This window comes from Monocercomonoides exilis (genome assembly GCF_001643675.1).
Source record: "Monocercomonoides exilis strain PA203 chromosome Unknown scaffold2-2631571, whole genome shotgun sequence".
Classification (NCBI taxonomy): Eukaryota; Preaxostyla; order Oxymonadida; family Polymastigidae; genus Monocercomonoides; species Monocercomonoides exilis.
The window spans coordinates 1,358,096-1,384,971 of NW_027150547.1; the positions used below are offsets into that span (position 1 = coordinate 1,358,096).

The following is a 26,876-nucleotide window of genomic DNA, read 5'->3' on the forward strand; positions in this document are numbered from 1 at the left end:
ATAAATATTGTAATCAAATTTTGTGAATTACAGGAACAATTAAGAAATTCACGATTTATATCGTTACGGTTAAGATCATTCTAATCAATTACATTTCCGTTTTTAGCTTTTAACAATTTGAATAATAAAAGAACTCGAAATTCATTGAAATAAAAATTACATTTGGAAATGTCTCTAAAGAGATTTATTCGTAAAAAAGTCTCTGGAGGGCGCAATCGTTTAGAAAATGAAAAATACAGTCTTGATTTGACTTACATCACAAAACGAGTGATAGGTTTGATTTTTTCGTAATTTACATAATTATGCTTATTTTTATTTTAACATATTTGATATTACCTTTTTTTATCTTTACTTTTTCTTTTTTGCCTTCATTCATGTATTTTGATTCGAAGCGATGGGTCTTCCAGCTGAAGGTTTTGAAGGTGTTTATAGAAATAGATTAGATGAAGTTGCATCTTTTTTGGACGAACAACATGGTCAACATTACATGGTAATTAACCTATCTCAAAAAAGTTATGATTACTCAAAATTCCACAATCATGTTCAAGATTATGGATTTCCTGACCATCACCCCCCTGAATTGCATATGCTTTTTCTCCTTTGCAAAAATATTTCTACTTGGCTTGATAGTGATCCCAAAAATGTTATTGCTGTTCACTGCAAAGCTGGCAAAGGGAGAACTGGAGTTGTTATATGCTGCTATTTTTTATATAGCGGGTTTATGACAAATGCAATTGATGCAATGAACTTCTTTGCAACTAAAAGGGCGAATAACTTTGTTGGAGGGGTTGCCGTTCCTTCTCAAAGACGATATGTCGAATATTTCGGAAAGTTGATCAACAGAGAATTATTTCCATCATCCGAGCCCGTAAAAGTGTGAGAACTCAATTGCTTTCGATTTATATTATCATTTTCATATCCTTAAATATTTCTTATTTATTTTAAGATTTCATCAATCATATTTCAAACTGTACCAATTTGTGACAAACAAAAGGGGATCAGGCCATATTTTATAGTCAAATTGGGAAATAAACTATTTTATGACTCTCGAATCGATCCCAAAACCGGCCGCCCTTTTAGCGATCCTCCACGCTGGTTTGGGCAGGAAGAGGAGATGGTTGTATTGAAATGCAGTGTCATTGTCAGTGGAGATGTGTTGATAACCTTCTATCACTTGGATATCGGGAACGATGAAGAGAAGCATAAGAGCAGCTCAACTGGCAAAAAGAGCGAAAAGGAAAGAAGTGCACATACAGGGACAAGGAAGAGCAGAGAAGATCGAGAAGAGCCGGCATATATGAAGCACCGTGGGAAAGTGCTGTTTCGCTATGCTTTCCACACCGCCATGCATCAGTCAAACACAGTTTTATCGCTTGTTGCTCGTGAGCTCGACTCACCAAAGCACATTAAGTTCAACAAGGACTTCAGATTGGACACAATCATCACACACGTCGAGCCCGGTGAAAAGATGCCGCATTTCCAAAAACAGAATTGGGATGTATGTAAAGTTGTATTCAGTTATTTTTTAGAATTTTTTGATTTGTCAATATATTTTTTTCTTATTGCTTCATTTCCTCTTTATATATCTATCTCTTCTCACCCAATTGCAATGCTGCTTTTACGTGCAATCAGCTTTTAATTCCATCACAGCCATCTTCAAAGTCCCTCAGTCAGCAAGTTGTATTATCATCAAGCCGGGCATCAACAGTCGCGTCTTCACCACTTCACCATTCACCAACCTCATTCACTTCAACCCCTTCTTCATTCACCTCTTCATCGCGCATTCCTTCATCATTTGCACATCCTCCTTTGCTCAGCGCATCTCTTCCCCGCTCCTCATCATTCAATGTGTCACCTCTTCCTTCTGCTTCCATATCATCTTTAATGAACACTTTTGCGTATTACTCATTCAACTGCACACTCCGCTCGGCTGTCTCTGCAATGGCTGCATGCGGTCGTTTTCTTGCAGCTGGGTCTGCGTGTGGTGAGGTTGTGGTGATTGATACAAAGAAAGACATCGTCATAAAACGGATGAGATTGAATGACGATGATCGTGCAAATGCCATTTGTTGGGTCGGAAAAGATGTGAAGGGAAGGAACGAATTGAAAGAATTGCTTAAAAAATGTGAAAAAAATCAGAATGGAACTATTTGTGAAGACGGTATAAGAACTCGAAAAGAAAACACTTTCCATTTAAAGCAAAGCAATATCAAGCAAAATGATTGCAATTTCAACAAAGAAAATTCATTGAACGATGAAAGCTTGGATGGCAAAGATCAATTTTCAAACAACAACGAAAACAATTCTGACATCTCGGAGACTTCAACCACCGAAGAAGAAGAGGAGGAGGAAGGGTGGGAGGAAGAGGAAGGCGCGGAAGAGAAAGAGTGGGAATGGTTGAAAGACAGAAAAAACAGACGAAAAGAAGAACGAAAAGAAAAAAAGGAGAAAAATATCTCTATGGAAGACGAGTTATCCGAAACAGAAAGCTCATTAAGTTTTTCTGATACACATTTTTTAGAGGAATCCAGCAAAAGTCATGAAACCAGCATGTTTTCAGCACCAATAAGAACTGAAGACAGCAGTTTCGTTCAGTCAAAAGAACTTCAAATAAACAGCACAAACAGTAACAATAACAATACCAGCAACAGCAATCTCAACAGCAATGGCAGTGGCAGTGAAACATCAAGTGAGGGTGAAAGCCACAAAAGTTATCTTTATCAGCAGCAGCTGCTGGAAGCGCAGCAAACAGCTGTGACAACTTCTGCTTCTGACTCATTGGACAAAACAGCATCGATCAGCAGTTCCTTAAACACATTGTCTTCCAGCCCTTCTTCGGCAAATCTTTCACCCGGAGATTTGTCTGAAGGCGCTTTTACTCCGACAGTGGCTCCGACGACTTCGTCGCGTTTAACGTCTCCCATTTTAAGCAGCACACCTATCCAACAGCCCAGCTTCCCAGTTACTTCGCAATCGCACATTCCCCCGATTCCTCCACCACCGGAACTTTGCCAAGCAACCACTTTTGAGAGTACGTCGTATTCACCGACTTGTTTGTCGTCTTCTGCCCCTTCATTGCCTTCGTCGTTTTTCTCCTTCCCGCCGCTTCCAAAGCAGACCAAGTCAAAGGTGCTGGATTCCATCCGCTTTCCGGCTGTCGATAAAATACCATTGCTGCTTGTTGTGGGTGGTTCGTCGGGCACAGTTTATGTGTTTGATGCCTCCACATATGAGCTTCTGCATCGGTGCGTTGTTTCAACTTTCTCAATCACATCGCTCTGCCACGTGCAGCTGCATACGAAGAACGAAGCATCTACTCGGGCAGAACTTGAGCAAAATCCCTCTTTCAATAGCGAAAGTCAAAATTTAAGTGAAATTGACCAAAAACCGCAAATTTTGGGTGCAAAAGATGAATTGACCGATATTCTTCTTTCATCTGGACATGAAACAGAACATTTTTCACAGCAATTTTCCGAACAGAACAAAAATCAGAACAATTCCGAAAGACATGAAACAGATATTTCTTGGAGCAATGACGGTGATAATCAACCAGCTAAAGAGCATTTGTCTGAAGTTGAGCCTATTTGTCAATTAATTGTTGGTTCAAAACAAACTCCAGACAACAACAACGAAATGTATACCATTGATAAAGAAGAAAACTTAGTATCACAACTGAACAATGACGACATTCCAGATAAGGATGAAAAAGGGAAAAGAGACATCTTGGTTATTGGCTGTGACGATGGGAGTGTTATTGAATGGGCGTTGAGTTCACAAGAAATGTACAGAATTTTTGGGCATTCCAAACGAGTATCTGCTTTGCTGCCTGTTTCAAATCCGATTTATTTGGAGCAGAAGGAAAACTTTACAAATAGGGAATCAACAAACATAGAGCGCATTTCAGCAAAAGAAGTTGATGATAAACTTGGAAGCAGAGCCAGACAAAGAAGCTTGTCAATCACTATCAAAAGCTCCAAAGAAATGGAGGATGAACTAAATCAACGAGAAAACACCAAAAAAGCAAAGCACAACATTCGTAAGAGTGTCAGAATAAAGCCAGAGAATTCGCGGCTCACTCGCTTACAAAGCACTGGAACTGGAAATTCGCCTGTCTTTGGAGATGTTAGGTGGAATGATTTGTTTGGAAGCACAACACTAAAAGAACTGTCACAATATGGGGAAGATGACACACAGGAAGGAGATGAAGATGACGATGAAGATGATGATGAAGATGAAGATGATGATGAAGATGAAGATGATTGCATTTGGGAGGAAGTGGATGATTCGGATTGTTCTCTTGATTTTTCGTTAGACGAATCAAACAAAAATGGAGAAAGGGACGAATCTGACAATTCTGCTGTTTTGTCTTCTGAGAAAACAGAGTACAGCGCCTCTGATGAAGAGGACGATGAAAATGAAGTTGTCTTTGCTAACACACAGGAAGTGAAGACAATGATGGAACGCGGAAACCGGAAGCGAAGAAAGCACGCGAAGAAAGAAGAGAACGAGGATATGGAAGACATGTTACATGTTGTGTGTGCACTCTCAAATATCGTTTCTTCGATTTCCAGCGGACAATCAAACAAACACAAGACGAAAGGGAAAATATACAAGCAGACCAAAATTGGAGGTTCGACTGAAGTTAAAGAAGGAGCAGAGAAAGACAAGAATTTGATAAGTTCTGGACTAATAACTCCTTCAATACCTCTTCAGCGCACAATATCACTTTCATTGAACTCACAGTCTTCTTCTCATTCTGAGAATGCTCCTTCTCTTGTTGTGCGCAACTCCAGCGATGCTTCACTTGCAAGCAAGCATCTGAGCGGAAGAGCTGATTCGTTGGTACCTCGAGTGAATGAAGAAAGCTCATCTGCAAATGTGCAATTGCCCGAGGCTGTGTTTTTTACAGGGACAGACACAGCAAAGCAGACTGTCATTAGCGAGTTGTTTGAAGAAGCAAAGTCAACACAAGGAAGTTCTAATTTGAGACAGAACAGTTCTTCGACAATGCTGTCGATTTTAGCGGAGCATCGGAAGAGCGATGCGGACTCGTCTTGTGAAGGACAGCAGGCGGATGAGAAGGCTTCGTCGTTTGTTGATCATCGGCTCCCACCTGCGATTGTTATTACTTCAAACAAAGTACGGCTGATTCCATCGAAATCTACATCAAACTGCTCTTCGCTTCCGCTAGCTGACAGTTCTTCTTTTGCTGCTCATTCTGCTCCTCTTTCTTTTATCAATGAACCTTCCGTGCCATCTTTTGCTCCTGCTTCTTCAGGCACCTCACCCTCTGGACTAATCATCCGACATCCAACACCTTCTCTATCATCCAGAACTCAATCTAATTCATCCTCGTTCGGTTCAACTGATTCTCTCACCCCGACTCGCAGAAGTGCTTCGCCCGTCCGCTCGCCTTTGTCTCCTTCTTCTGTCCACTCAAACCTCTCTGTCATGTTTGCGCCCCATTCTCCTTCTGTCACTGCATCAAACACACCACGCTCTTTCCGCCAGAAACAAGTCATATCTCAAAAGGAATGTTCTTTTCCTTCCTCTTCCTATTCGTCGTCAACATCATCATCTTCTTCTTCTCCCCTTCCTCCGTTACCTCCTCCTGCATCTCCAAGCATTCAATCGCCTCTACAATCATCTCCGCTTCCAACAGTTGCACAAACTATCCCGGAAACTACTTATTCCCCTTCTCAGAACGTTTCAATGAATATTTCAACTTTCCAGCAATCTTTGTTTGCAGCAGCAAGCTCTCCTATAAGTGACACGTTGAATCTTCCCTCTAAATCAGAAGCTGCTTTTACGTCTTTGGTGCATTCTCGCTCTTCTTCTCACTCGTCTCCTGAATCTTTCCCGAATGTTTCTTCTCCGCCTGTCCCTCTCACTGAGATAAGCGACAAGCAGCAGTTCTTTGGCTTGACGCTTAATTCCGATCTGCCCAATAGCCAGACAGACGATCAACTGAAATGGGGACTTCGCCAAGCGCTGACAGATTCATCGCTCACTGTGCAGAGTGACGGAAGTCAGGCTGATGAAGTTCATATTGCATTTGAACAGAGCTCATCGCCTTTCCAAATAAGCAGTAGCAACAACAATAGCAACAACAAATGTGACAATTCCGTTGTGCATCATCCAATTTCACGCACTCATTCATCGTTGCTGGCGCCTCTGCCATCTCCTTCAATTTCGCCTTCCACACCACTTCTTCCTTCTCTTTCTAAGTCTCTGGCTGTTCCCCCAATCCCTCCTCCTCCTCTTGTTGACACAACCTCTTATCATTTTCCTTCTCCATCTTCTTGTTCACCTTCACCTTCGCATTCTCCATATGCGTCATCAACAGAACAACTAAGTAATAAAACTTCTTCATCAAATTCATTCATTTTCTCGCGTGTAAACACTTCTCCTCAGCTATCATTATTGGAAAGAAATGAGCCATTAGCTCATCAACATCCTATTGCTGCATCAGAAGACATGACTTCACAAAGAAATACATCATGCGAACAGTTCCCTGAATCTTTGACTTCCCATTCTCCTCTGGTATCATCATTAGCTCACAACTCTAATGTATCAAGTCCTGTTAGCACCCCTTCACAACTAAGTCCAGTTTTGCACAACTCTCATTCAACTTTGTCTGATTGCTCGTCTTCGAAGCATTCGTATTGTAGCTCGCAAAATGGAGATTCACCTCAATTGAATAAAGAGCATCACACGAATCTGCGGCAATATCCACAAAATTCATTGCTAAACCAGCAGTTTGATCCATTGTATTTAGTTTCGCTAAGTCACGATGGCTGCTTGAATCAATGGGACATATCATCACACAAAGACAAGCAAAGTGACATCCAACGAACGGTGAGTCAACTGGTTGCTTCACTCACATTCAGCAATCTCCCACGCCTCAGCTGCATGTGCGCTACAAATCGTTGCTTGTCCATTGCATCTGTGGATGGAACATTACGTTTTCTGTCTCTTCCATCGCTTGCCAAAATCAATACCAACACGACACAGCACAGGGAAGGCATTCACAGCTTGTGTTGGATAAAGAAGAGGTTTAGCGGAATTTACAGTAACGTTAAGATGAGCAGGAATAAAGCAAGAGATAATGGTGATGGATGCATTGATGAAGAAGAAATGAATGTGACAGCAAACGAAATTGAACGAAGCGAAGAACGCTTTCGAAGGAAAAAGATAAAGCAAATAATAAAACGTAGTCTGAACATTGAAAATTCATCATCAAAACATAAAAAAGCAAAACCAAAACCAAATGAATGTCAGCACTCAATTGAAGCTAAAGATCAACTTGTTACTCAAAAACAAAATTCTGTCAAAGATTATTCATCATCACTGAAGCAATTTTCAAAACCAGAAATTGAAACGAAAGAAATAAGTAATAATTCCACATTCATCCAACATGATGTACCTCAGAAAACGCAACCAACGAAAGATAACAACAGCTATCAATTTTTGACTTCTGAGCCTTCTCAGCCTTTTCTGATATCGTGTTCCTCCTCTTCTGATGAGAGGCAGCCATCAAAGCTGTCTGTGTGGAATGCAGAGGAAGGGAAGCTGCTTTGCTGGTTTGCGCTTTCCTCTACTGTCTGCATCTCGTCTCAATGGCTGCTTTTCATTGGAGATACTCAAGGACAGATACAAGTTATTGACTTTGGCAGATTTCTGTGTGAAATTGAAAAGATTGCACAAATGGAACAAGAAATGATGCGTGATGCAAAAAAGGCAATTGGCAAAGAGAGCAAAGAAACAACCAAACCAGCTTCATCTTCAACTTCTCATTCTCCATCGATTTCCAAGGTTCATTTGCCTTCGAGGCATGATTTTCTTCGCCCAATAAAAGGCTCGGCAAATGTTAATCAACTGTCGCTTCCTCAATCACCTCTGACATTTTCATCGTTCTCTTCTTCAGATGACAATACAGCATCTATTTCTTCTTCGTCTCTTCGTTCAAATGTTCAGAAGACTCAATCAACTTCTTCTTCTTCTTCTTTAACTGATTCGATTAATGCAGCTCTTTCTTCTCAATTTGTTTCAGCAGGCAATGAATTTTCACAATCAAAGCATTGATTCAAATTATCATATTTCAAGAAATAAAATAGAAAAGGCACTACAAATTGATAATGATATTCTGTAAAGTGTCGCAATAATAATTGTTCACATTTTTTATGTTCAGTAGCAAATTCTTACATATTTATTAATTTTATATTTGTTGAATTTTCGTTATTTCGTCTTTTTCAACTGTATTATGTAATAATTTATTTTATTTGAAATAAATCTGTTTAATGTTCTTTCAAATTAAAGTAATGTTGCTTTTCTATAATTTATAGTACTTATTTAAATCATTGTTTAAGTTTATTTACTCCACAATATAACAAATGTTATCCTTTTGTTATGAAATATCATTTGTGTTCTGATCCAAGTTTATATAATTTAAGTGAGCTTAATGGAAAATAAAGAAGCTCGCTTTTTGAAATTTGTGGGTGCTTTCAAACAATTCGGTATGACTAGCATTTGCTAATTTTTTGTGCAGAAAATTATAGTGATATTATTTTATGTTGTTCAATTTGTTATTTATGTGAAATTGGAACAAAATGCTTATCTTAATTTTACAAGGTTTGTCTGATCCTGTGCTTAAGGGAATAGGAGCACTTGGATATAAAATTCCAACTCCAATTCAACGAAAAGCTATTCCTGTTCTTCTCAATGGTCGAGATTTGGTTGCTATGGCTAGAACTGGTTCTGGAAAAACTGCTGCTTTTCTGGTTCCTTTGATTGAAAAACTTCAATCCCACTCCACGACTGTCGGAGCACGTGCTATTATTCTCTCACCAACACGAGATTTAGCAATACAAACTTTGAAATTTGCAAAACAACTGTCAAAATTCACTAATCTGATCCTTGCTCCTATTGTTGGAGGAGAAAACATGAATGAACAATTTGAGGCACTTGCCCGTAACCCTGATATGTTTGTTTTTTATACTTTGTTTATGTATATCATTTTTTTAAATATATTTTAGAATTATAGCAACTCCTGGAAGACTTCTTCACCATATTGTTGAAACGAAAATGAGTTTACAGAGAATCGAAATTATTATTTTTGATGAAGCAGATAAGTATTTTATTTTATTTGTTTTGTTATATGCGTTGGAATTCATTTTATTCATTTTTTCAGTTTGTTTGAATTAAAATTTGCTCCTCAGATCGCTGAAATCTGTGCACGTTTGCCAGCATCACACCAAAGTGGATTGTTTTCTGCCACAATGCCATCAAAAGTCACAGCTTTTGTGAGATCTGGATTGAGAGAGAATGCTGAGCTTGTCAGATTGGATGTGGAGCAAACTCTATCTCCTGATTTGGAATGCTTTTTCTTAACATGTCAGACAGAAGAAAAATATGGAGCATTGATTTTACTTTTGCAGTCCATAATTCCTTCGAGCAAGCAAACAATTATTTTTGCAGCTACAAGGTTTGTTTGATTTTAAACAAGTTTACTGATTATCTTTTAATAATTGAATACCAAATTGAAATTAATAAAAAAAATTTTTTTTTCGTTTCTATCAAAGATTTCAAGTTGAGTACATTCACACACTTCTTAGTGGAACCTCTATTTCTTCTGCCTGTGTCTATGGAGCGCTCGATGTTTCTGCTCAGAAAAAGGCCTTGAGCCAGTTTGTGGCACGACGTGTTTCTGTGCTTGTTGTGACTGATGTTGCCGCAAGAGGTCTTGATTTGCCTGTCCTCGACGTTGTCATTCACTTCGATTTTCCTGCCAATCCAAAAGTTTTCGTCCACAGAGCAGGAAGAACAGCAAGAGCTGGGCGAAAGGGACAGTGCTATTCGTTGCTTGTGAAGGAAGAGATTCCTCATTGGATCGATTTGTGCATGTTTCTCGGTGTGAAGCCTCGTCTGGCATCAATGAAAGAAATATTGAACTCCTCCAGTGATGATGAAGATGATAATAGCAAAGCCAGTGGAAAATCCAGTGAACGAGAGGATTCAGCAATGGAAAGTGATGATGCAGCCAATGAAGGCGGCAATGACAAAGATGCAGAGTTTATTCTTGGAAGCTTTCCTTCTTTGCACCTTTCTCTTTGCTGCTCGACTGTGACTAACATCTGCTCCACTTCATCTGTTCTTGCTGGCAGTCTTTTGGCATTGCGAAGCGCAGTTGCAAATGCCCAACGTGTTTATCGAAGAGAAAGGCCGCTAGCTTCAGCTGGAGCTGTTCGAAAGGCAAAGCAGCTAATGAAGCATGAACCATTGCCGTCATCAAAAAGCACAGAGGATAAAAAAGCGACAAAAGAAGGAGCAGATTTGAATGAGGATGCAGAAACGGAAGGAGATGAAGCTGAGGATATTGATTGGGGATTTTCTGGAATTGGAATCCATCCGTTGTTTAAGGATCTGCTGAACACCACTTCTGTTTCAACAGGTTCGTCGAGTTCATCTTCGGCATCAGCACCATCAGAGAATGCGATGAATATGGAGTTGTCTGCTCTTGAAGCAGAAACATCCAAGCAGGCAATGCTGAGCCAGTTGCACAACTACCGCCCTTCTCGCTCTTTTATTGCATTGTCTCTATTGGCTGCTCCTTCTTCGTCATCTTCATCTTCCCAGTTGGCATCTGACCAACAAGCAAAGAAGCCTCATCCTTTCAAAGGTGATGATGGTTTCAATCAAATGGGAGAAAATGATGGAGATGATGATGATGATGATGATCTTCCAAAGGCGAAGTCGAAAGTTTCGCTTGCTGAAAGGAAAAAGAAAGAAAAAGAGAAAAAGAAGAAAGAAAAGCAGCTTGAAAAGAACATGAAATTAGATGAAGAAACGATGAAGCAGCGTAAGAAAAAGGAATTGATGGTTGGAGCGTTCACCAAGTTCAGTGCAATGACAGAAGCGAAGAAAAAGCATAATGAAGCTGCAAAACTGAGGCGAATGAAAGAGAAGGAAGAAGAGCAGAAAGATGTGCAATACATCTCAACACATCGCTCAGAGTTTGGAGGGGATGATGCACAAAACAATACAGAGAACAATCTGAATGAAGAAGGCAACACGTTTGGGCAGACAAAGAGGACGAAGCAGCTTTCAAGTGGATCAGCTGCCCCAGTTGCGCTCAAGCCAGTGCCAACAGACTTCCGCGACAAGCAGTTCTATCTGTCAGCTGAGCCGCGGACAAACCAGAAAGAGCAAGGGCTGATGATTGGATCTTCCTCGTACTCGTCTTCTGCAGCTGTTCACGAGCTGTCTGCGTTTACTCGCTCGCTCTCAGAGTTGGCGCTTGACTTGGGGTCAGATGGAACAGGATCAATGAAAAATGCCAGAGAACCAGAGGAAAACAAAGTGTTTAGAGGGAACCAAAAAGTGTGGGACAGAAAGAAAATGAAGTTTGTGAACAAAGACGGGCCAGGGAAGAATCCGTTGCTTGAGGAAGCAAAGCGAATGAGAATGGAAGGTGAAATGGGAGGAAGGCGAAGAATCAGAGAGGCTGAAGAAGAAAGGAGAAAGAGGGAAAGGAGAGAGAGAAGAAGGAGAAGTGGAGATGTTGATGGTGATGTGAAAAGAGGTATGAAGGATTATGGAATGAGCATATACGAAGCATGGAAAAAGAAGACTCATAGGGCGATTCCTTCAGTGGGAGAAGAAGAAGAAGCAGAAGAAGTGAAGGAAGGAAGAGTTGGGTGGATAAGAGGAGGAAGGGGCGGAGTTGGAAGGAGAGATGTTAATGGCTTTAAAGGGAAGAAAGGGAAATGGGACGATGAGGATGAAAGAGACGAACACATGTCGAAAAAACTTGCTCCTTACAAAAAAGACCACTTATCGGTGAAGCCTAAAGCAAGACATGGTAAAAGGCCAGGAGATAAGTCAGAGAGAGGAGGGTATCAAGGAAAGAAAAAGGGAGGAGCACAAAATGAAAAAGGTGGCAAAAGAAGAGTGAAAGACGAACTAAAAAGTGCTGAAGAGATTGCAAAGAAGAGGGTAAGGCAATTTAAACTGAAGGAACATGCAAGGCAAGTTAGGGAGCAAAAGAGGAGAAGGGCAAAGGGAGGAGGAGGGAAAGGAGGGAAAGGAGGAAGAGGAGGAAGAAGGAAATGAAAAGAATAAGAATTGAATATTCTTTTGTATTTTTTTTTTAAGAAATAGTGAAAAAAGTATTTTTTACAGGAAAAAAAACACTTCATTGTTCTTAAGAATTCACTTCACTGCACTTCTGAATTGCTCTGAAAAAAGAGAAAAGAAAAAGAAGCATAACGTCATTATTATTACTTTGCAGACAATTTCTATCTTATTGTCTAAGATTGTGATCGCGAAATCATAGAAAAAATCAAAAAAATATCCTTCAAAAGAAGGAGAAATACGAGGCACAAAGAAGAAAAGACTGCAAAGTAAATAATAATTTTTTTAGAAAAATGAAAAAACTGTAATAAATTGCATTGAATGCTATTTTCAAACAAAACAACAGCAAAAGATAAACTATAAAACGAAGAGTTAACAGAACAGTAAAAAAAAGTAACAGAGGCCAGAAAAGAATAAAAATTGACAAAGAAAAGAAAGAAAAAGATAATCAATCACGTGTACAAATGTGATGAAACATCAAAGTTATAGAAAAAAAGTGTTCTAAGCAGACGAGTGCACTCTTGCAAAACAAAAAAATAATATGATTAAAATGTGTGAATTGTAAAAAAAACATGTTGTTTCTATGTCCTCTTTTCAAATAAAATGTTAGTCCTTCCTCATCCATGAGTCATGCGGTCTTTACAAATCACGCTTTTTCTTTGAAAGTTTTAGTTGTTTTGTTGCTGAATTTTCTTGGCTTCCATCATTTTCACTGAAGAATAGCAAATAACACCAAAAACAGCAATGATCATTCCAATAACTTGTCGAAGACTTAGTTTTTCTTTGAACATCAGTGTTCCCAATAACAAAATAGATACAGTTTTCATATTGGAGACAATGTTGTATCTATTTTTTCGATAAGTTAGAAAAGAAAATAAAAATATCATATTGATTTAAATAATTACCATTAAATTTTGCATGTTTCAAAGAAAATGCAAACGTTAGAGCAGATGTTCGCTTGATGGCAACAAAAAGAGAAATATTTATGAGTGTAGACATCAGTGCAGTGAAGCAAATGGCCAACTACAAATCACGAATTTAATGGTTTGTCAAAAGAAAAATAATTGAATTATTGACATAATAAGAATTTCAACAAACAATAAGATCTGAAGTATAAGATTGATGCCAAATTGATTTTGGATCATCCCATGCATAGTTCTCAATAAAAGGTACTATAATCCACAAAATTAAGGCAGATAAAGGAGTTTCATAAAGCAACAATTGGTATTCATTGCAGTTTAATTCTTTCTGTTTGGTTTTAGACATAATTTGATACATTGCAGTTGCAATAACACCGCTTAATCCAATTAAGAAGCCAGATAATGTATTATTCTGATAAAACAATAATAAAATGTTTGTGGAAATTATTATTAATGAACAAATGGCACACCCCATCGAAACGTGAAATTGTGCATAATCCAATTCCCACAAGCATAATGATCATTGATATCTGTGCCTTTAAAGAAATCTTGATCTTTAAAATAAACATCTCTATCATGCAAACGCACGGAGTAACAGCAATTTTTAAAGTCTGATATGTACCGATCTAAATTGTAATGAAAGATGTTTCATAAAGTTGAAAGTTATTACTTATATAACATCAAAGCATACTGGATTGAATTGAATTGATAAATTATTGAGAAATATGCTGAAGCAAAATGCAAAAGCAAGTGGAAAGACTTTCAAAATTGACAGCTTTTTATAGTCAAAAACTTTGAAATGGCATGCAATTGACAATCCGATAAAATTTACAACAAAATGAATTGCACTTAAAGTTGTTCCAAATGGCCATCTTCTGAAAACAAATTTATTCACCAGCACAACAGTTACGCACGAAAACCAATTTGTTGCAAGAGGTATAATAATTTGCTGAGGTGAATATTGTTCCTTGTTTTGCATCTCTTTTTATGCAAAATTTTTAGGAAGATCAACCCATTTTTGATGCTTAAATTCAACCGAAATTTTTTTGTTATTTAATTGCTTTATAACATTTCATGTTGGAATTTGCGGATAAAAAATAAACAAAAATTACTTGAAAAATTATTTTTTATATGTTTCTATTTATTTTAAGTTAATTTTTTTATTGCGAATATTAAATAAATGGCTGATCCTTTTGAAAATCATACTTTCGTTCGAGTTTTGATCAAAAAAATTTTCGGAAAGGGAATCGGAAAAAAAGGCTTAAAAGTGCACTTTTTTATCTTTCACTTATCAAACTTTTATTTTAAAAATGTTTGGACAAACAAAAAATAATTTTGAAGAAATTTAAGAATAATTTTCAGTTTGTGTTTAATTATTTTGATTATTTGAACTTTCAGAGGCGTTTGTTTCGATATCATCGATATGGAATGTGTATGCAATTTAATAGTATTTTTACATGTTTTGTGTTTGTATTATAATTTTATTTCGTTTATGTTATTTTGACAGAAATGAAAATTTGCTAATGATTCAACGATTCAGAGAATGAATTAAGTTCCAAATCCAACACAAAAATGTCGAAAATAAGTCATTCTTGCCTAATAATATGTGTTTATATTCTTTTGTGTTTTAATTTATATTTGTATTTGTTTTTTCTTTTCGGTTTTTTTTGAAATTAATAATAGGACATATAGATTGGTAGAAAAGGAAATACAATAAAAAAGAGACAATAACAAATATGATTGGCTCAAATTAAATGGAGATAGTGTTGATCAAAAGAAAAAGGAAGAAATGGAAAAGTTCTTATCAAATAAACGATATAGGCACATGATAGGAAGTGTTAGAATGAAGAGAAAAATAGACAAGAGTGAGAAAGAAAGAGTTAAAGAGATAGAGAAAAAGATAAGAAGATTTATGAAAGATAGATTTTTAACTGTTTTATTTGAACGTGTTTTGTTATGTATTTACATTATTATAGAGGAGTTCTTTCGTAATTTTGTAATTTATGTGTTTTTTTGTTTTTATTTTGAATGGAATTTAATAGTCTTTTGTGTTAATCAAGATCTGCACATATTTTCAGAACATTTATATTTGTTTGAACGTAAAGATTATTTAGATTTTTTCATTTTATATGTGTGTTTTCATTTGAAGGTGTCGAATATGTAAATTCTTTTGATATTCATAAACTTATATCTTATGACTAATTTAATCATTTTTTTCTTAAACAATTTAATATCAATGTTCACAAGTCCCGTGTCAACTCTTTCCGCATGGGCTTCGATTGCCTGGGAAGAATTGAAAAAGATTGGTGGAAATGGAACAGAACAATTGATTATGTGGGGCAAAATATTTTGGGTCAGGCATTTTCATAGAAAAATTATGCACTTTTCATTGATTTTTTTTGATCAAAAAACACTTAAAAAATTTGTCCATTTTTTGACATTCGTAAAATGTTGGAAAACTATATGTTTTGATTTCTCCGATGCCTGTTAACGGATGTGAAAATCAACTTTATTTCAAAATCTGATAAAGTTAAATAATGTTATGAGAGAAGCAATTTTATTGTGCTTTGTGCATAAAAAGCTTGAAAGCCCATATTTTCCCCCATGTATTTATTTCTTAAATTTAAAGACGCAACATCAATAATGAATGTTGTGAGAAAACAATTAAACAGTTTAACTCTTTATTCTTTTTTTATCCTTTTTAACAACGAATTTCCTTTTTGTGAAGTTTTTTTTCACATTTTGAAATGTTCAAAGCGGATATTGATTGCTTAAAAGATGATCTTTCAGTGAAATACAAATATGCACATAAGCATGAGAAAACAATGCTTTTGTGATCGTTGAGTGGAAAAAATACTCTGAAGCAATTACAAAATCATAATTTTGATATTTCAAAAGGGATGTTTAACTATGCAAAAAAGACTCTTTTGCGAAACAACAACTTTATCCTCAAACCAAAAAAGCCAACAGTTCCAGAATGCAAGCAAGGTTTGTATTTGTATTATCAATTGTTTGATTTCATTTCTTGATAAGGCTTGACAGAAAAAGAATGGACAAGAGGAAATCAATGGATGATGGAAAATTCAACAGAATCTTCAACATAATTGTCACCTTCACAAAAACGAAAACTACACAACAATGAAGCCAAATATTTTGAGGAATCTTCTTTGAATTATTAAATTTGTATAGGATCGTCGAAAGAAATGAATAGCCTATCAAAATTTGGATCTTCCATTCTGCAAGAAATCAAAACTGACAAAAAAAACATGAAACCCTCGGGAACAGGAGTGAAATATCCTATCAACCAATTTCACCAATTATCATTCCTCCGAATTGTTTTTGTGCCAAAGATGAATCAAACAGAAAGAAAGAAGGATGTGAAACTATTATTTGCACATCAAATGTGACAAATAGTTTGAATGATAATCAATCACATTTCAACTTCATTAGAAAAAAGCAAACATTTATTACTCCTCAATCTAATTTTTGTTTTTGCACGTCACACTCACAAAATTGGATCAATAAACATTGCACATTTAAATAGGACAATATATACCAAAAGGAAGTTTCATCAACAATAGAAAATAAATTCTTTGAAAGAATTAGGAGAATGTTAAATAACTTATTATTAACAAACACCCAAAAAATATAAACACATATTATTAGGCAAGAATGACTTATTTTCGACATTTTTGTGTTGGATTTGGAACTTAATTCATTCTCTGAATCGTTGAATCATTAGCAAATTTTCATTTCTGTCAAAATAACATAAACGAAATAAAATTATAATACAAACACAAAACATGTAAAAATACTATTAAATTGCATACACATTCCATATCGATGATATCGAAACAAACGCCTCTGAAAGTTCAAATAATCAAAATAATTAAACACAAACTGAAAATTATTCTTAAATTTCTTCAAAATTATTTTTTGTTTGTCCAAACATTTTTAAAATAAAAGTTTGATAAGTGAAAGATAAAAAAGTGCACTTTTAAGCCTTTTTTTCCGATTCCCTTTCCGAAAATTTTTTTGATCAAAACTCGAACGAAAGTATGATTTTCAAAAGGATCAGTCAAATATTGTTAAAAAATAATTTTTTTTTCTGACAATATGGGTGATTATTTATCAAAACATATTTTTTCTTTTATTATTTTCGATTGGAAAGTTTTCCTTATTTGTTTGGAAATAACCACTGAAATGTGAAAAGTCAAATTCTAGAGATCATTGTCATTATTTCAGCTTTCACATTTGTTTTTCAAACCGTTGCGATGAATTAAGAAATTGAATTCAAAATCTCTTCGAAATAATCAACAACCTTTGAAAAATCAATTCCCCGAAAAAAGAAATAATTTCATAAATAATCACACAGATTATATTTTTTTTATAAAAAATCAACAATTATGCATTCATAACAAAACTTTATTCAACTTTAAATCTTCAAAGGTTTTCAAAAAAATATGACACAATCGCCTTTTATCGGAGAAAGTGTATTTTTTTTTTTTTTTTTTTTTTTTTTTTTTTTTTTTTGGTTTCCAGCATCCATAAATATGTGGATTATTATTTTTGAAAAGTTGCACTAATTTTTAAAACTGTTTGAATTGAACACCTTATTTTTTGATCATTTTTTGTTATAAAAAAATCTATTTTCTATCAACAACATCCAAATTTTGTTTTCAAAATTGATATGAAATGCATTTTTCAGTGAAAAATCTTGAAGCATTGATCACAAAAAGAGACAAAAAAATGTGGTGTAAATTGAAATAGAATATGGGTGATTATTTTTGAAATTATAACTTTTTTCGGAGTGTTGCTTTCTTTTTTTGTAAATTCAATGACATTTGACAAATAATTAACCAACAAATGTTAAATGTTTATCAATTGTTTTAAAAGCCAATATTTGATGAAATAATTTGAAAGAGATATTCATTGATTTGAATTATCAATTTTCTGAGTTTAGAAACAAAAATTCAAGATTGCATTATCAAACCGAATTTTTTTTTTTTTTTTTTTTGTAGCAAAAAATGTGATTACAAAATAATCACCCATATAATCATGGACAAAACCCGGGAAAAGGACAAAACCCGGAAGCATACTCCGCAGTTTTCGATGTCTTCAGATTTGATTTATTTCTAAGTTTAATTGAATTAGTAGTTCACGCACATCTGGAAAAAAAACAAAAAATAGAAAAACTATGTCTATTTAAGTTGTTTTTAGATTGAATTCTTTTCTATTTTAATAACTTTGGTGTGAAAAAAAACATTAACCGAAACATTTGGCTTTCGTTATTTATGGAACAAAAACGAAAATTTATAAATCGGGCATTCAAAGTTTTTGTTCCTCGAAAATAGTTACGTTATTTAGTTAAAGTCAAACTGTCCTCCCCAAGCTGATTCTGAAACCTTCTTTCTTTTTCGTTTTTCAGCCGCAAACAATACATTCTCCTCCATTTCTTCTTCTAAGTTTTGCCCAGAAATTGTTTTATCACAACTTTTGTTCTGTTGCTTATCATGTTGACTCACTGATGCCAGCTTGGATAGGACGACGCTGCATTTGTTCAGTTCACATTTTCCTGGTAAAAAAAACAATTTTCTTAAAAATAATCCCAAAAATATGATTTTTATTATATAAACCTTCCTCATGTGGGGCGTTCTCCTCAACAAATTCATCACTTGTAATAACCTTTTTGTTCATGATTCCGGAAAAAGTGCATAAAGAAGTTAGCGAAGAAATTTTTGCGATTGACAACTGATTGGGCAATCGATCCAAATCAACAGAAGGATCGAAGGGCTCAATTCCGCATGCGTAGAATGATTTTCTAATAGGTCTGGGATCCAGTGCAGCACTCACTGCATCTGCCAAAGCTGGAATAAGAGCTTTTCTGTAGGCAGATACTCCACTTTCTGTGGGAGGTTCGAAAGAAGAATGCAACATTTTTTTGAACCGGGCAAACACGTATCTATCAAGGCGTTGTGTTAAATGAGTGGTATGAGATGGAAGAATTGCAATTACAATTGAATGTGTGCGGCACCAGGATATTACTGGCCAACAAAGCCTTGACGAATGTCCATCCATGATAATCAGCGCTGTTGCTTCATTTCCATGAAGTTCTATTCTTTTCTTGTCAAATGAAGGTAATATGTGTTACATCATAATTTCTTCGAAGTCACTTTTTGTGATCCATCCACTTCCATTGGCAACAATTTCAACATTTCGAAACTTCAAAGGAAGAAGATCTTTCGGAACTGTTCTCGAAGGCCACAACATAAAAGGATTTAAAAAAGATCCGTCTGCATAAACTCCAAAAATTAATGTCGCGTTGGGCTCATGCTGTTGTGAATGTAATACTGGCTGCTTTTGATCTGAATCTGTGATGATGTAGTTATTATCTGATTTACATAAACTGATTCCAGTTTCATCAATATTTAAAATCAGATCCTGACTGATTTTTTTTGTTTTTAATGTTTCCTCCAATAATGAAAACCATGAAGAAATGTTAGCAGGAGAGGATGCTAGAAGCCGTTTTTCATCCAAATATTTTGGCTTAACCATATTCAAAGCGTTACTTTTTCTTATAAATCTTCGAGCCCATTTTTCATTAATTTCTTTCATTTCACATTCGTCATCTTCATTTCGTTTTCTTCTCTTCAAAACATTCTCGGCCTAAAAATATAAATTGAAAAGAGTAGAAAAACATATCCTTAAATAAACCGTTCAATTCTGATGACATCTTTTATTGTTATTTTGTTCGTCGAAATTAATAGTGTTTTCGCACAATCTTCAATTTCTTCTTGTTCTTCTTTGTTGAACATGTTCGGTCTACCATTGTGTTGAAGATCTCTTCCATGCTTTAAAGAAGAGATATGTCGATATAGAGCCGAAGAAGAAACTAACCCTGAAGAAACAATGCTTTTGTGTGAAATTTCTTCTTTTGATAGAAGAAAGTTAATTTTTTCAACTTTTGAATTCAGTCTTCGATTCTCGGCTGTTGCAAAAATTTTGGAAAGAGCTGTTGAAGAAGGAAAAGAAGACATATTGAAGGAAAATGGATACGTTATGGTTTATCGATCCATATATAAAAGAGAAATTTGTAATTCAAGTTCAGTTTTTTATTCATATTATTATTGAATTATTGATAAACAATTGAAATATGCATGTGATTGCTAGTATCAAATTTGATAATTTGCTTTTTCATTTTTTCGTTTTTTGTTAGAAATTTCCGGGTTTTGTCCCTTTCCCGGGTTTTGTCCGTGATTATATGTCAATATTTTTATGAAAAATTCCTTTCGGTTAATTTTCGGGTGAAATTAAAAAAAGTATATTTTCAAAAATATTTCATTCCAACTCACCAAATTTCACCGGAATGTTAATGAATTCTGGACAAAGTTATTATTTCCAAGCTGATGAAATTTGGTGAGTTGGAACGATATTTTTAAGAAAATATTCATTTTTCACATTCACCTGAAAATTAAACAAAAGGAACTTTTGAAACAATTTTTTGCAAAAAAAAGATTTTATTGATTCAAAACTTTGAAACAACACACATTCCGATAATAGTCATGATTTCAAAGATTATCATCCGTATTATGGACAGATGCGATATGTTTCAACACGTCATTATGCCAACTGATGACATTAATTTTTCACAACTCGTTGAACAATTTGAATTTCAAAAAACGTACGGGCATATTAATTACCCCATATTCAAATTTGGAAATTTCAGAACTTTAAAATTTTAAAAATGAATTGTATAAAAATAATCGAACATATTCTGATTATAAGAGATAGATTTGAAATGAATTAGTTGAACATCAAGAAAGAAGGAAAAAAAAATACAGTAAAACATTCAGCAATAGTAACAATGATAACAGAAATGATAATCACGTGAGTTAAATTTGAACAACCATAACAGAAACATTGTCCATGCTACCAGCATCTAAAGCACGTTGCTTCAATGCCTCCGCAGCTTTTTCGCATCCAGCTCCTTTTTTTTCGGTGATAATTTTTGCAGCTTCATCATCGTTAACAACATCCCAAACTCCATCACAGGCTACAATAATATGAGTATCTTTTTCATAATCCACTATTGTTTCTGAAACATATGGATCACTTGTTACATATTTCTTCATAGCTATATCTCCAAGTGCTCTTGAAACAGCGAGAACTCCTACAATGATATGATTGTTATTTTAAACACAACATGAATTTTTAACACAATAGACATGCACACCATTAACACGTCCCATTGCCACAAAACCTCCCGCAGCTTGTATTCGTTCAACTTCCTCTGGAAGATTTGGCTTGTGATCAAAAGATAAACGCTTTCCAGTCCCATTTCTCCTTTACAAATTGATAAAAAAAATTAATATCATTCAAACAGAATATAAACTAATAATAATAATATATACACTAAAACTGTTCTAGCATCTCCGCAATTCGCTGAGTAAATTTTTGTAACTTCTTTTCCTTCTAGAATTTCTCTTCGGATGAAAACAACAGCAGCCGTACATCCTGTATTTATTGCAATCACAAACATCATAAAATTTGTTTTTAATACGCACATGTATATACAAAAAATAGATACAAACCATCAAATTCAATATGAGCACCTTCCATTTTTTTATCTGTCATTTTAAAGGTTTCAGCCATTACAGTTGCAATTGGTGCTGAAGGATTTGCTACAATAACTTCCATAAATGTCTAAAATTTTTATTAATAAAATAAGATTAAAAGTTCATCAAAAATGTGCAAACTCGATAAATGTTATCTCTCACAAATTCAACTGCAGATGTTCCTCCGTGACCGTCAAATACACCAAAAAATACTCCTTTTCTGTCCAATCCAGCTCTCTCAAAAAAAACATGCGCATCCTAATTATTCATAAAAGATATGTGGTCGTTGTTAAATAAAACAATATCAAGGATTGCAATTAAAAAAAGCGTTGTATAAAATTAAAAATATATATAAATATTAAATACTTCCATTGTACGCCTATATCTAGGATTCATTTCCTCATCATAGCCAAAATCCTTTACAAGTGGAGGAAGCTCTGGAGCAGCCATAAAAAAACTTTAAGTTTTACTATAATGGTTCAACCCTTAGAAGGATAAAAAATGATTCAGTTCTTTCTCATTGTGAATAAATTCGGGCAAACAAGACTTTCTCAATATTACGAGCACATACCAATGAAAGATAGAATAGCACTTGAAGGAGAAGTAGTTAGAAAATGCGTCTCTCGTCCAGATGAAGCAGTTTGAAAACATCAACACTTTTTGTTGAACTTTTCGTTTTGATTGTTGTTAGTGCCCGTTTTTTTCATATGAAAAATATACTGTATTTCACAAACGTTATGCTTCCCTTTTTATCATTGTTGGAACAACTGATGATGAGGTCTGTTTTCAAGAAATATTTTTCATTTTTCAGTTTTTGATAACAATAAATTTTTAAAAATAGAATGAACTTGCAATAATGGAATTTATTCATTTGTTTGTGGAAACACTTGATGAATATTTTGACAATGTCTGTGAATTTGACGTATGACAGAAAAATTTTTTAAGTTTTTGCAAAGTTATTGCTTTTTGATTTAAGATTATGATGAATCTTGACAGAGTACACTTTATTGTTAATGAAATGATTGCTAATGGACAGATTGTCAGCACAAGTAAGGCAGAAATACTCGAGCCAATTGAACTTCTCGACAGAATATCACCATAAAGCAACCAATTAATCTGACTTCAAAGAAACACACTTAATGTAATTAAGTGTATTAATTTCATTCATAACTGTTTTTTATCTATTTGTTCTGTTTTTCTTGAGTTTTCAACTAACTTTAAACACTTCATTTCTTTCTAAGAGTTCTCATGATTACTTCTCAAATTGAACAAAATCACATCATATTAATCTTTTTTGACTTTCAAATAGTTTCGGTAAAAGGGGCGATCAAATTTACCCATTGTTATTCTTTTTTAGAATGTCAAGCAAGAAAGATATTCAACCAAAAAACGCGAAAATCGGCTATGGAAAAACTGCAGCAAAAGGTTGATAAAAACATTAATATTTTTTATTACAAACAACTTTCAATTCTTGTCTTTTTGTTCATTTTTCCTTATTTGCTTTTTATTTCAGGAGGAGCTGGAGGAGCAGGAACATGGGGATCTGAAACAGATCCAACACTTGAAACGGAAGATTATGATCCAAATGATCCAAATTACTATGAAGACGAAGGCGGAGTTCCTGATACCAAACCTGAACCTGTTTGTTTCATTTGACTTTTTTACGAATTTTTTCCGTTAACATTAAAAACACATTGTTTCTCATCTATTATTTGATTGTCATTTATTTGAAATATTTTAAGAAAAAGGCAAATATCCAGATAAAAACTGTTGAAAAGTAAGATCCTAAAAAAAGTTATTTGAACAATCTGACATGTCAGATTTATCCTTTTCTAATTTGCTTTTGTCACATATTATTTTTTAACCATCAACGTCAATGAAAAGCGAATATTTTTGAAATGATTTTTTCTGTATTCGCTTTTATGTTAATAAAAAATTCCATTTTTTCTCAAGGTATGTATGATCTGTTTAAAATTATTGCTAAAAATAAAAATAGGCTAAATAATTTTGAATTCTTTTTTTTCTGGTTATCAAACAAACAGTAGATAAAACAAAATTGGTTTTATTCATTATTGAGTTAATATCAAAGTTAAAAATTACAGTCATATCCAAAAAAAAAAAAAAAAAAAATAATAATAATAATAATAATAATAATAATAATAATAATAATAAAAAATTGAACCGTGTTTCTATCTTATTCAAACAATTAGGATATCAAAAATTGAAAAAGCAGTTCTTGTTCATGCAATTATTTTCTGTGAGAAAATACCTAAGCTCCATTTATGTATTGTCATAAAAACTAGTTACTGACATTTTCTTTCAAAATGAAATTATTCTTCAATATAATATAAGAAATTGTATATGTTCTGAAATTCTATTTTTAAAAAATATAAAAATTTCATTGTAAAGAATATTTCAAAAATTATAAGTGTTTGATAATTCTGTTGCTGAATTGTTTTTCAAACAATTCACGCATATTTTGATTTCAGTGCTGTCACAATAAACGAGCTAATTCTTAATTGTTAATATCAAAAACATAAATAGAATTATTTTAATAACAATGGTTACGATCGTACAATTTTTCTTCGTAATTTCATTTTGTCATTATTTGATGTCAATTCATCCGCAACCACTTCCTCCGTCAGATCCAAAGATAAAACAAGTAGTTTCAGAAAAACAGGCTGATCCAAGTTCACCATTGTATTCCGAAGGGAAGACTTTTGAAGAATTGGGAATAAAAAATTCTCTTTTGAAAGGGTTATATGATTTAGGATATGAATCTCCCTCACTGATTCAAAGTAGAGCTTTGCCTTTGCTTATGCAAATACCGTTTGCTTTGTTTTACATTTTATCTTGCATTTGATTTCAAATTTTTTATAAAACATTAATTTTTGGACAAATAAATTTTTATTTTCGGAAATCATTAATTCACACAAACTTAAAATATAACTTGCTTTTATGTGAAGTCCACGAAATTTTATTGGACAAGCCCAATCAGGCACGGGGAAAACGGCAACATTTCTTATCGCCGCACTGTCTTGCATACAAGAAGAGCTGTCTGCGCCACAGGTGATTGTAATTGCACCAACTCGAGAATTGGCTGGGCAAATTTATGATGTCTGCGTTCAACTATGTCGGTATACAAAAATAAGTGTTAAACGACTCATTTCAATGCCTGGATTTATTGATGATCAATTTGGAGGTTTGCTGCTTTATGTGATTTTACATATACATTTATTTTTCCTTTTTGTTACCATTCACTTAATGTTTTATGATATTTTTAGTTGCGATAACGGATCATATTATAATTTCAACACCTGGTTCGGTTAATAATTATGTTCAGCACGGAGAAATTGATCTAATGATGCTTAGAATGATTATACTTGATGAAGCAGATGAACTTGTTGTTGAAGGAAAAACAGGTTATTCACACACCATTCCAATTTTGAAACAGATACCAAGTACAACACAGGTGGTTTTATTTTCTGCTACGATGAACGCAATACCAAAGAAAGTCATGGACCGTTTTGCTCCAAACGCAATTAGAGTGTGTTAAATTACTATTTTCATTATCGAACATAATTTTTGTGATGAAAATCCAATTATAATATATTCGTTATACACGATTTTTTATTTAATTTTTATTTTAATTTGTTATTCTCAACTTTCCACAATAATTTACGTTGGCACTTGCCTAAATTCGCGATATCAAACTCATTTTAGATTGAACTTACAACAGATCAACTGACATTAGACGAAATCGAGCAGTTTTATGTTGTGCTGTCATCATTTGACGAGAAATGCCAGTTCATCACCGATCTCTATGAGCAGTTTTCAATCGGACAGATGATTATTTTTGTTCAGGTATTTGATTTTCCTTCACTTGTTATTTGATGCAATGCTTATTTAATTTATTATTATTATTATTTTAACATCAAAACATACATTTTGTATTCAATTATTCCATATTATTTTTGTTATTTTACTGAAAATGCAACGGAATGGAATATCTTCATTCTCCTTCAAATTCACCACATTCCTTTCCTTTCACATTTTCAATAACAACCAACACACACATACACACCACAAAACACATTGTTCTGCCAGACTCGTGAAACAGCGCAATCTCTTCACTCATTCCTGGAGAAGAGCGGGCACTCTGTTTCCGTGCTGATCGGAGGAGGGCAAATGAGCGGGGCTGAAAGAGACGCGGCAATTGCGAACTTCCGCTCCGGGAGAACACGTGTGATGGTTTCCACCAATGTGCTGGCTCGTGGCATTGACATATCGCAGGTGAACTGTGTCATCAACTTCGAAATTCCGCTCGACGCTTCGCATCTCCCTTCTCCCGAGACATACTTGCACAGGATCGGGCGTACGGGAAGGTTTGGGCGGAAAGGCGTGGCTCTGTCCTTTGTCGATCTGAACGATTATGACATGATTGCGTTCTTCCAGTGGCATTTCAAGAAGGAGATTAAAGAACTGACCTCTTTTGATGACTTGGCACCGTTTCTGCCAAACTCAGCTGGAGACATCCCATCCACAGCTTACACAGATGTCCCGTCTTCCTCTTCCTCTTCCTCTTCTCTCTCATCTCAGGCTAAGGAATTCGTGCCAGGAAGCTCCAAGTCGAGGCAGGTGGAGAAGGTGATCATGGACAGGGAGATTGATATTGGTGATTTCTTCCTTGCAGAAGGGGCATACCACGGGGAAGAAGATGAGGAGAAAAAGAAGAAAAAGAAGAGAGAGATGGGAGGGACAATATGCATATGCGGGAAAGGATGCGGGGGTCTGTGCACTCGCGGAATGGCAAAGGATTCATCGTCTTCTGTTCCACAAGATGGTGATTTGGACGATGATTTAGATGATTTCCCTGATGAAAACATGCCAACTGAAGAAGAATTGGACGCATTTTTAAGTGGCGAAGAGTTCAAAGGCATTTTGGGCGAAGACATCCCAGAAGACATGGTTATTCCAGAAGATGAGATGGATGATATTGATCTTATGTGAAAATAGTAATTAACAATTTTCATTTATCACATAAAATGGATTTGGATTCGTTTTCCTTATCTTCTTCATTTTTTTCTCTTTTCCAGTTTTTATGCTTCACTTTAATACACTACATGATTCTTTATTATTTTGATTATCAAACAAAAGAAAATAAGCAAAACGAAAATCAAAGATCATAGTTTTTTGTGGGTTAAGATCA

General features: G+C 34.7%; 8 protein-coding genes across 8 annotated transcripts; 5 read left to right on the forward strand and 3 right to left on the reverse strand.

Moving 5' to 3' along the window:
• Nucleotides 1-168: 168 nt before the first annotated feature.
• On the forward strand, nucleotides 169-8,430 carry MONOS_5976 (putative phosphatidylinositol-3,4,5-trisphosphate 3-phosphatase; the record flags this gene model as incomplete). Its single annotated transcript, XM_067876170.1, has 4 exons — nucleotides 169-274; nucleotides 393-874; nucleotides 947-1,498; nucleotides 1,633-8,430. 4 exons carry the CDS (start codon nucleotides 169-171, stop codon nucleotides 8,083-8,085), a joined length of 7,593 nt encoding a protein of 2,530 aa, XP_067735811.1. The 3' UTR covers nucleotides 8,086-8,430.
• A 31-nt stretch (nucleotides 8,431-8,461) lies between these two features.
• MONOS_5977 (putative DEAD-box ATP-dependent RNA helicase 29) lies at nucleotides 8,462-12,261 on the forward strand (the record flags this gene model as incomplete). The annotated part of the gene is made up of 5 exons (XM_067876171.1): nucleotides 8,462-8,516; nucleotides 8,632-8,983; nucleotides 9,036-9,131; nucleotides 9,191-9,484; nucleotides 9,582-12,261. 5 exons carry the CDS (start codon nucleotides 8,462-8,464, stop codon nucleotides 12,109-12,111), a joined length of 3,327 nt encoding a protein of 1,108 aa, XP_067735812.1. The 3' UTR covers nucleotides 12,112-12,261.
• MONOS_5978 (putative solute carrier family 35, member E3) lies at nucleotides 12,183-14,056 on the reverse strand. The gene is made up of 5 exons (XM_067876172.1): nucleotides 13,744-14,056; nucleotides 13,523-13,678; nucleotides 13,231-13,464; nucleotides 13,073-13,155; nucleotides 12,183-12,978 (listed from the first exon to the last, which is right to left on the reverse strand). The coding sequence occupies exons 1-5, from the start codon at nucleotides 14,029-14,031 to the stop codon at nucleotides 12,801-12,803; spliced, it is 939 nt and encodes a 312-aa protein (XP_067735813.1). The 5' UTR covers nucleotides 14,032-14,056; the 3' UTR covers nucleotides 12,183-12,800.
• Nucleotides 14,057-18,415: 4,359 nt separating this feature from the next.
• On the reverse strand, nucleotides 18,416-18,989 carry MONOS_16727 (uncharacterized protein; the record flags this gene model as incomplete). The annotated part of the gene is made up of 2 exons (XM_067869607.1): nucleotides 18,416-18,627; nucleotides 18,689-18,989. 2 exons carry the CDS (start codon nucleotides 18,987-18,989, stop codon nucleotides 18,416-18,418), a joined length of 513 nt encoding a protein of 170 aa, XP_067735814.1.
• Nucleotides 18,990-20,752: 1,763 nt separating this feature from the next.
• On the reverse strand, nucleotides 20,753-22,132 carry MONOS_1164 (putative protein phosphatase 2C-related protein). The gene is made up of 6 exons (XM_067864189.1): nucleotides 22,034-22,132; nucleotides 21,809-21,925; nucleotides 21,644-21,755; nucleotides 21,464-21,566; nucleotides 21,286-21,395; nucleotides 20,753-21,222 (listed from the first exon to the last, which is right to left on the reverse strand). Exons 1-6 carry the CDS (start codon nucleotides 22,115-22,117, stop codon nucleotides 20,945-20,947), a joined length of 804 nt encoding a protein of 267 aa, XP_067735815.1. The 5' UTR covers nucleotides 22,118-22,132; the 3' UTR covers nucleotides 20,753-20,944.
• A 20-nt stretch (nucleotides 22,133-22,152) lies between these two features.
• On the forward strand, nucleotides 22,153-23,003 carry MONOS_1163 (Adaptor protein complex 4 (AP-4), sigma subunitA). Its single transcript, XM_067864178.1, has 4 exons — nucleotides 22,153-22,306; nucleotides 22,359-22,445; nucleotides 22,509-22,589; nucleotides 22,644-23,003. The coding sequence occupies exons 1-4, from the start codon at nucleotides 22,169-22,171 to the stop codon at nucleotides 22,767-22,769; spliced, it is 432 nt and encodes a 143-aa protein (XP_067735816.1). The 5' UTR covers nucleotides 22,153-22,168; the 3' UTR covers nucleotides 22,770-23,003.
• Nucleotides 23,004-23,010: 7 nt separating this feature from the next.
• Nucleotides 23,011-23,723, forward strand: MONOS_1162 (uncharacterized protein). The gene is made up of 3 exons (XM_067864167.1): nucleotides 23,011-23,092; nucleotides 23,181-23,308; nucleotides 23,410-23,723. The coding sequence occupies exons 1-3, from the start codon at nucleotides 23,026-23,028 to the stop codon at nucleotides 23,446-23,448; spliced, it is 234 nt and encodes a 77-aa protein (XP_067735817.1). The 5' UTR covers nucleotides 23,011-23,025; the 3' UTR covers nucleotides 23,449-23,723.
• A 510-nt stretch (nucleotides 23,724-24,233) lies between these two features.
• On the forward strand, nucleotides 24,234-26,848 carry MONOS_1161 (putative cytoplasmic ATP-dependent RNA helicase Dbp5). The gene is made up of 5 exons (XM_067864156.1): nucleotides 24,234-24,496; nucleotides 24,634-24,869; nucleotides 24,952-25,214; nucleotides 25,391-25,531; nucleotides 25,775-26,848. The coding sequence occupies exons 1-5, from the start codon at nucleotides 24,279-24,281 to the stop codon at nucleotides 26,675-26,677; spliced, it is 1,761 nt and encodes a 586-aa protein (XP_067735818.1). The 5' UTR covers nucleotides 24,234-24,278; the 3' UTR covers nucleotides 26,678-26,848.
• Nucleotides 26,849-26,876: the final 28 nt, after the last annotated feature.

Excerpts from the sequence above, each read along its gene's own strand:
- MONOS_5978 (XM_067876172.1), bottom strand. The coding sequence starts at position 14,031 with ATGCAAAACAAGGAACAATATTCACCTCAGCAAATTATTATACCTCTT. Across the intron at positions 13,156-13,230 it reads CTTATACTTCAGATCTTATT|TTGGCCATTTGCTTCACTGC; the intron begins GTTTGTTGAAAT and ends CGTGATTTGTAG. Across the intron at positions 12,979-13,072 it reads AAGCGAACATCTGCTCTAAC|ATACAACATTGTCTCCAATA; the intron begins GTTTGCATTTTC and ends TCGAAAAAATAG.
- MONOS_1164 (XM_067864189.1), bottom strand. The coding sequence starts at position 22,117 with ATGGCTGCTCCAGAGCTTCCTCCACTTGTAAAGGATTTTGGCTATGAT. Across the intron at positions 21,926-22,033 it reads GATATAGGCGTACAATGGAA|GATGCGCATGTTTTTTTTGA; the intron begins GTATTTAATATT and ends ATGAATAATTAG. Across the intron at positions 21,396-21,463 it reads GATGCTAGAACAGTTTTAGT|GAGAAATGGGACTGGAAAGC; the intron begins GTATATATTATT and ends CAATTTGTAAAG.
- MONOS_1163 (XM_067864178.1), top strand. The coding sequence starts at position 22,169 with ATGATTCAGTTCTTTCTCATTGTGAATAAATTCGGGCAAACAAGACTT. Across the intron at positions 22,446-22,508 it reads TTGGAACAACTGATGATGAG|AATGAACTTGCAATAATGGA; the intron begins GTCTGTTTTCAA and ends TTTTAAAAATAG. Across the intron at positions 22,590-22,643 it reads ACAATGTCTGTGAATTTGAC|ATTATGATGAATCTTGACAG; the intron begins GTATGACAGAAA and ends TTTTGATTTAAG.
- MONOS_1162 (XM_067864167.1), top strand. The coding sequence starts at position 23,026 with ATGTCAAGCAAGAAAGATATTCAACCAAAAAACGCGAAAATCGGCTAT. Across the intron at positions 23,093-23,180 it reads TGGAAAAACTGCAGCAAAAG|GAGGAGCTGGAGGAGCAGGA; the intron begins GTTGATAAAAAC and ends TTTTTATTTCAG. Across the intron at positions 23,309-23,409 it reads CTGATACCAAACCTGAACCT|AAAAAGGCAAATATCCAGAT; the intron begins GTTTGTTTCATT and ends AAATATTTTAAG.
- MONOS_1161 (XM_067864156.1), top strand. The coding sequence starts at position 24,279 with ATGTCAATTCATCCGCAACCACTTCCTCCGTCAGATCCAAAGATAAAA. Across the intron at positions 24,870-24,951 it reads TATTGATGATCAATTTGGAG|TTGCGATAACGGATCATATT; the intron begins GTTTGCTGCTTT and ends TGATATTTTTAG. Across the intron at positions 25,215-25,390 it reads TTGCTCCAAACGCAATTAGA|ATTGAACTTACAACAGATCA; the intron begins GTGTGTTAAATT and ends AACTCATTTTAG.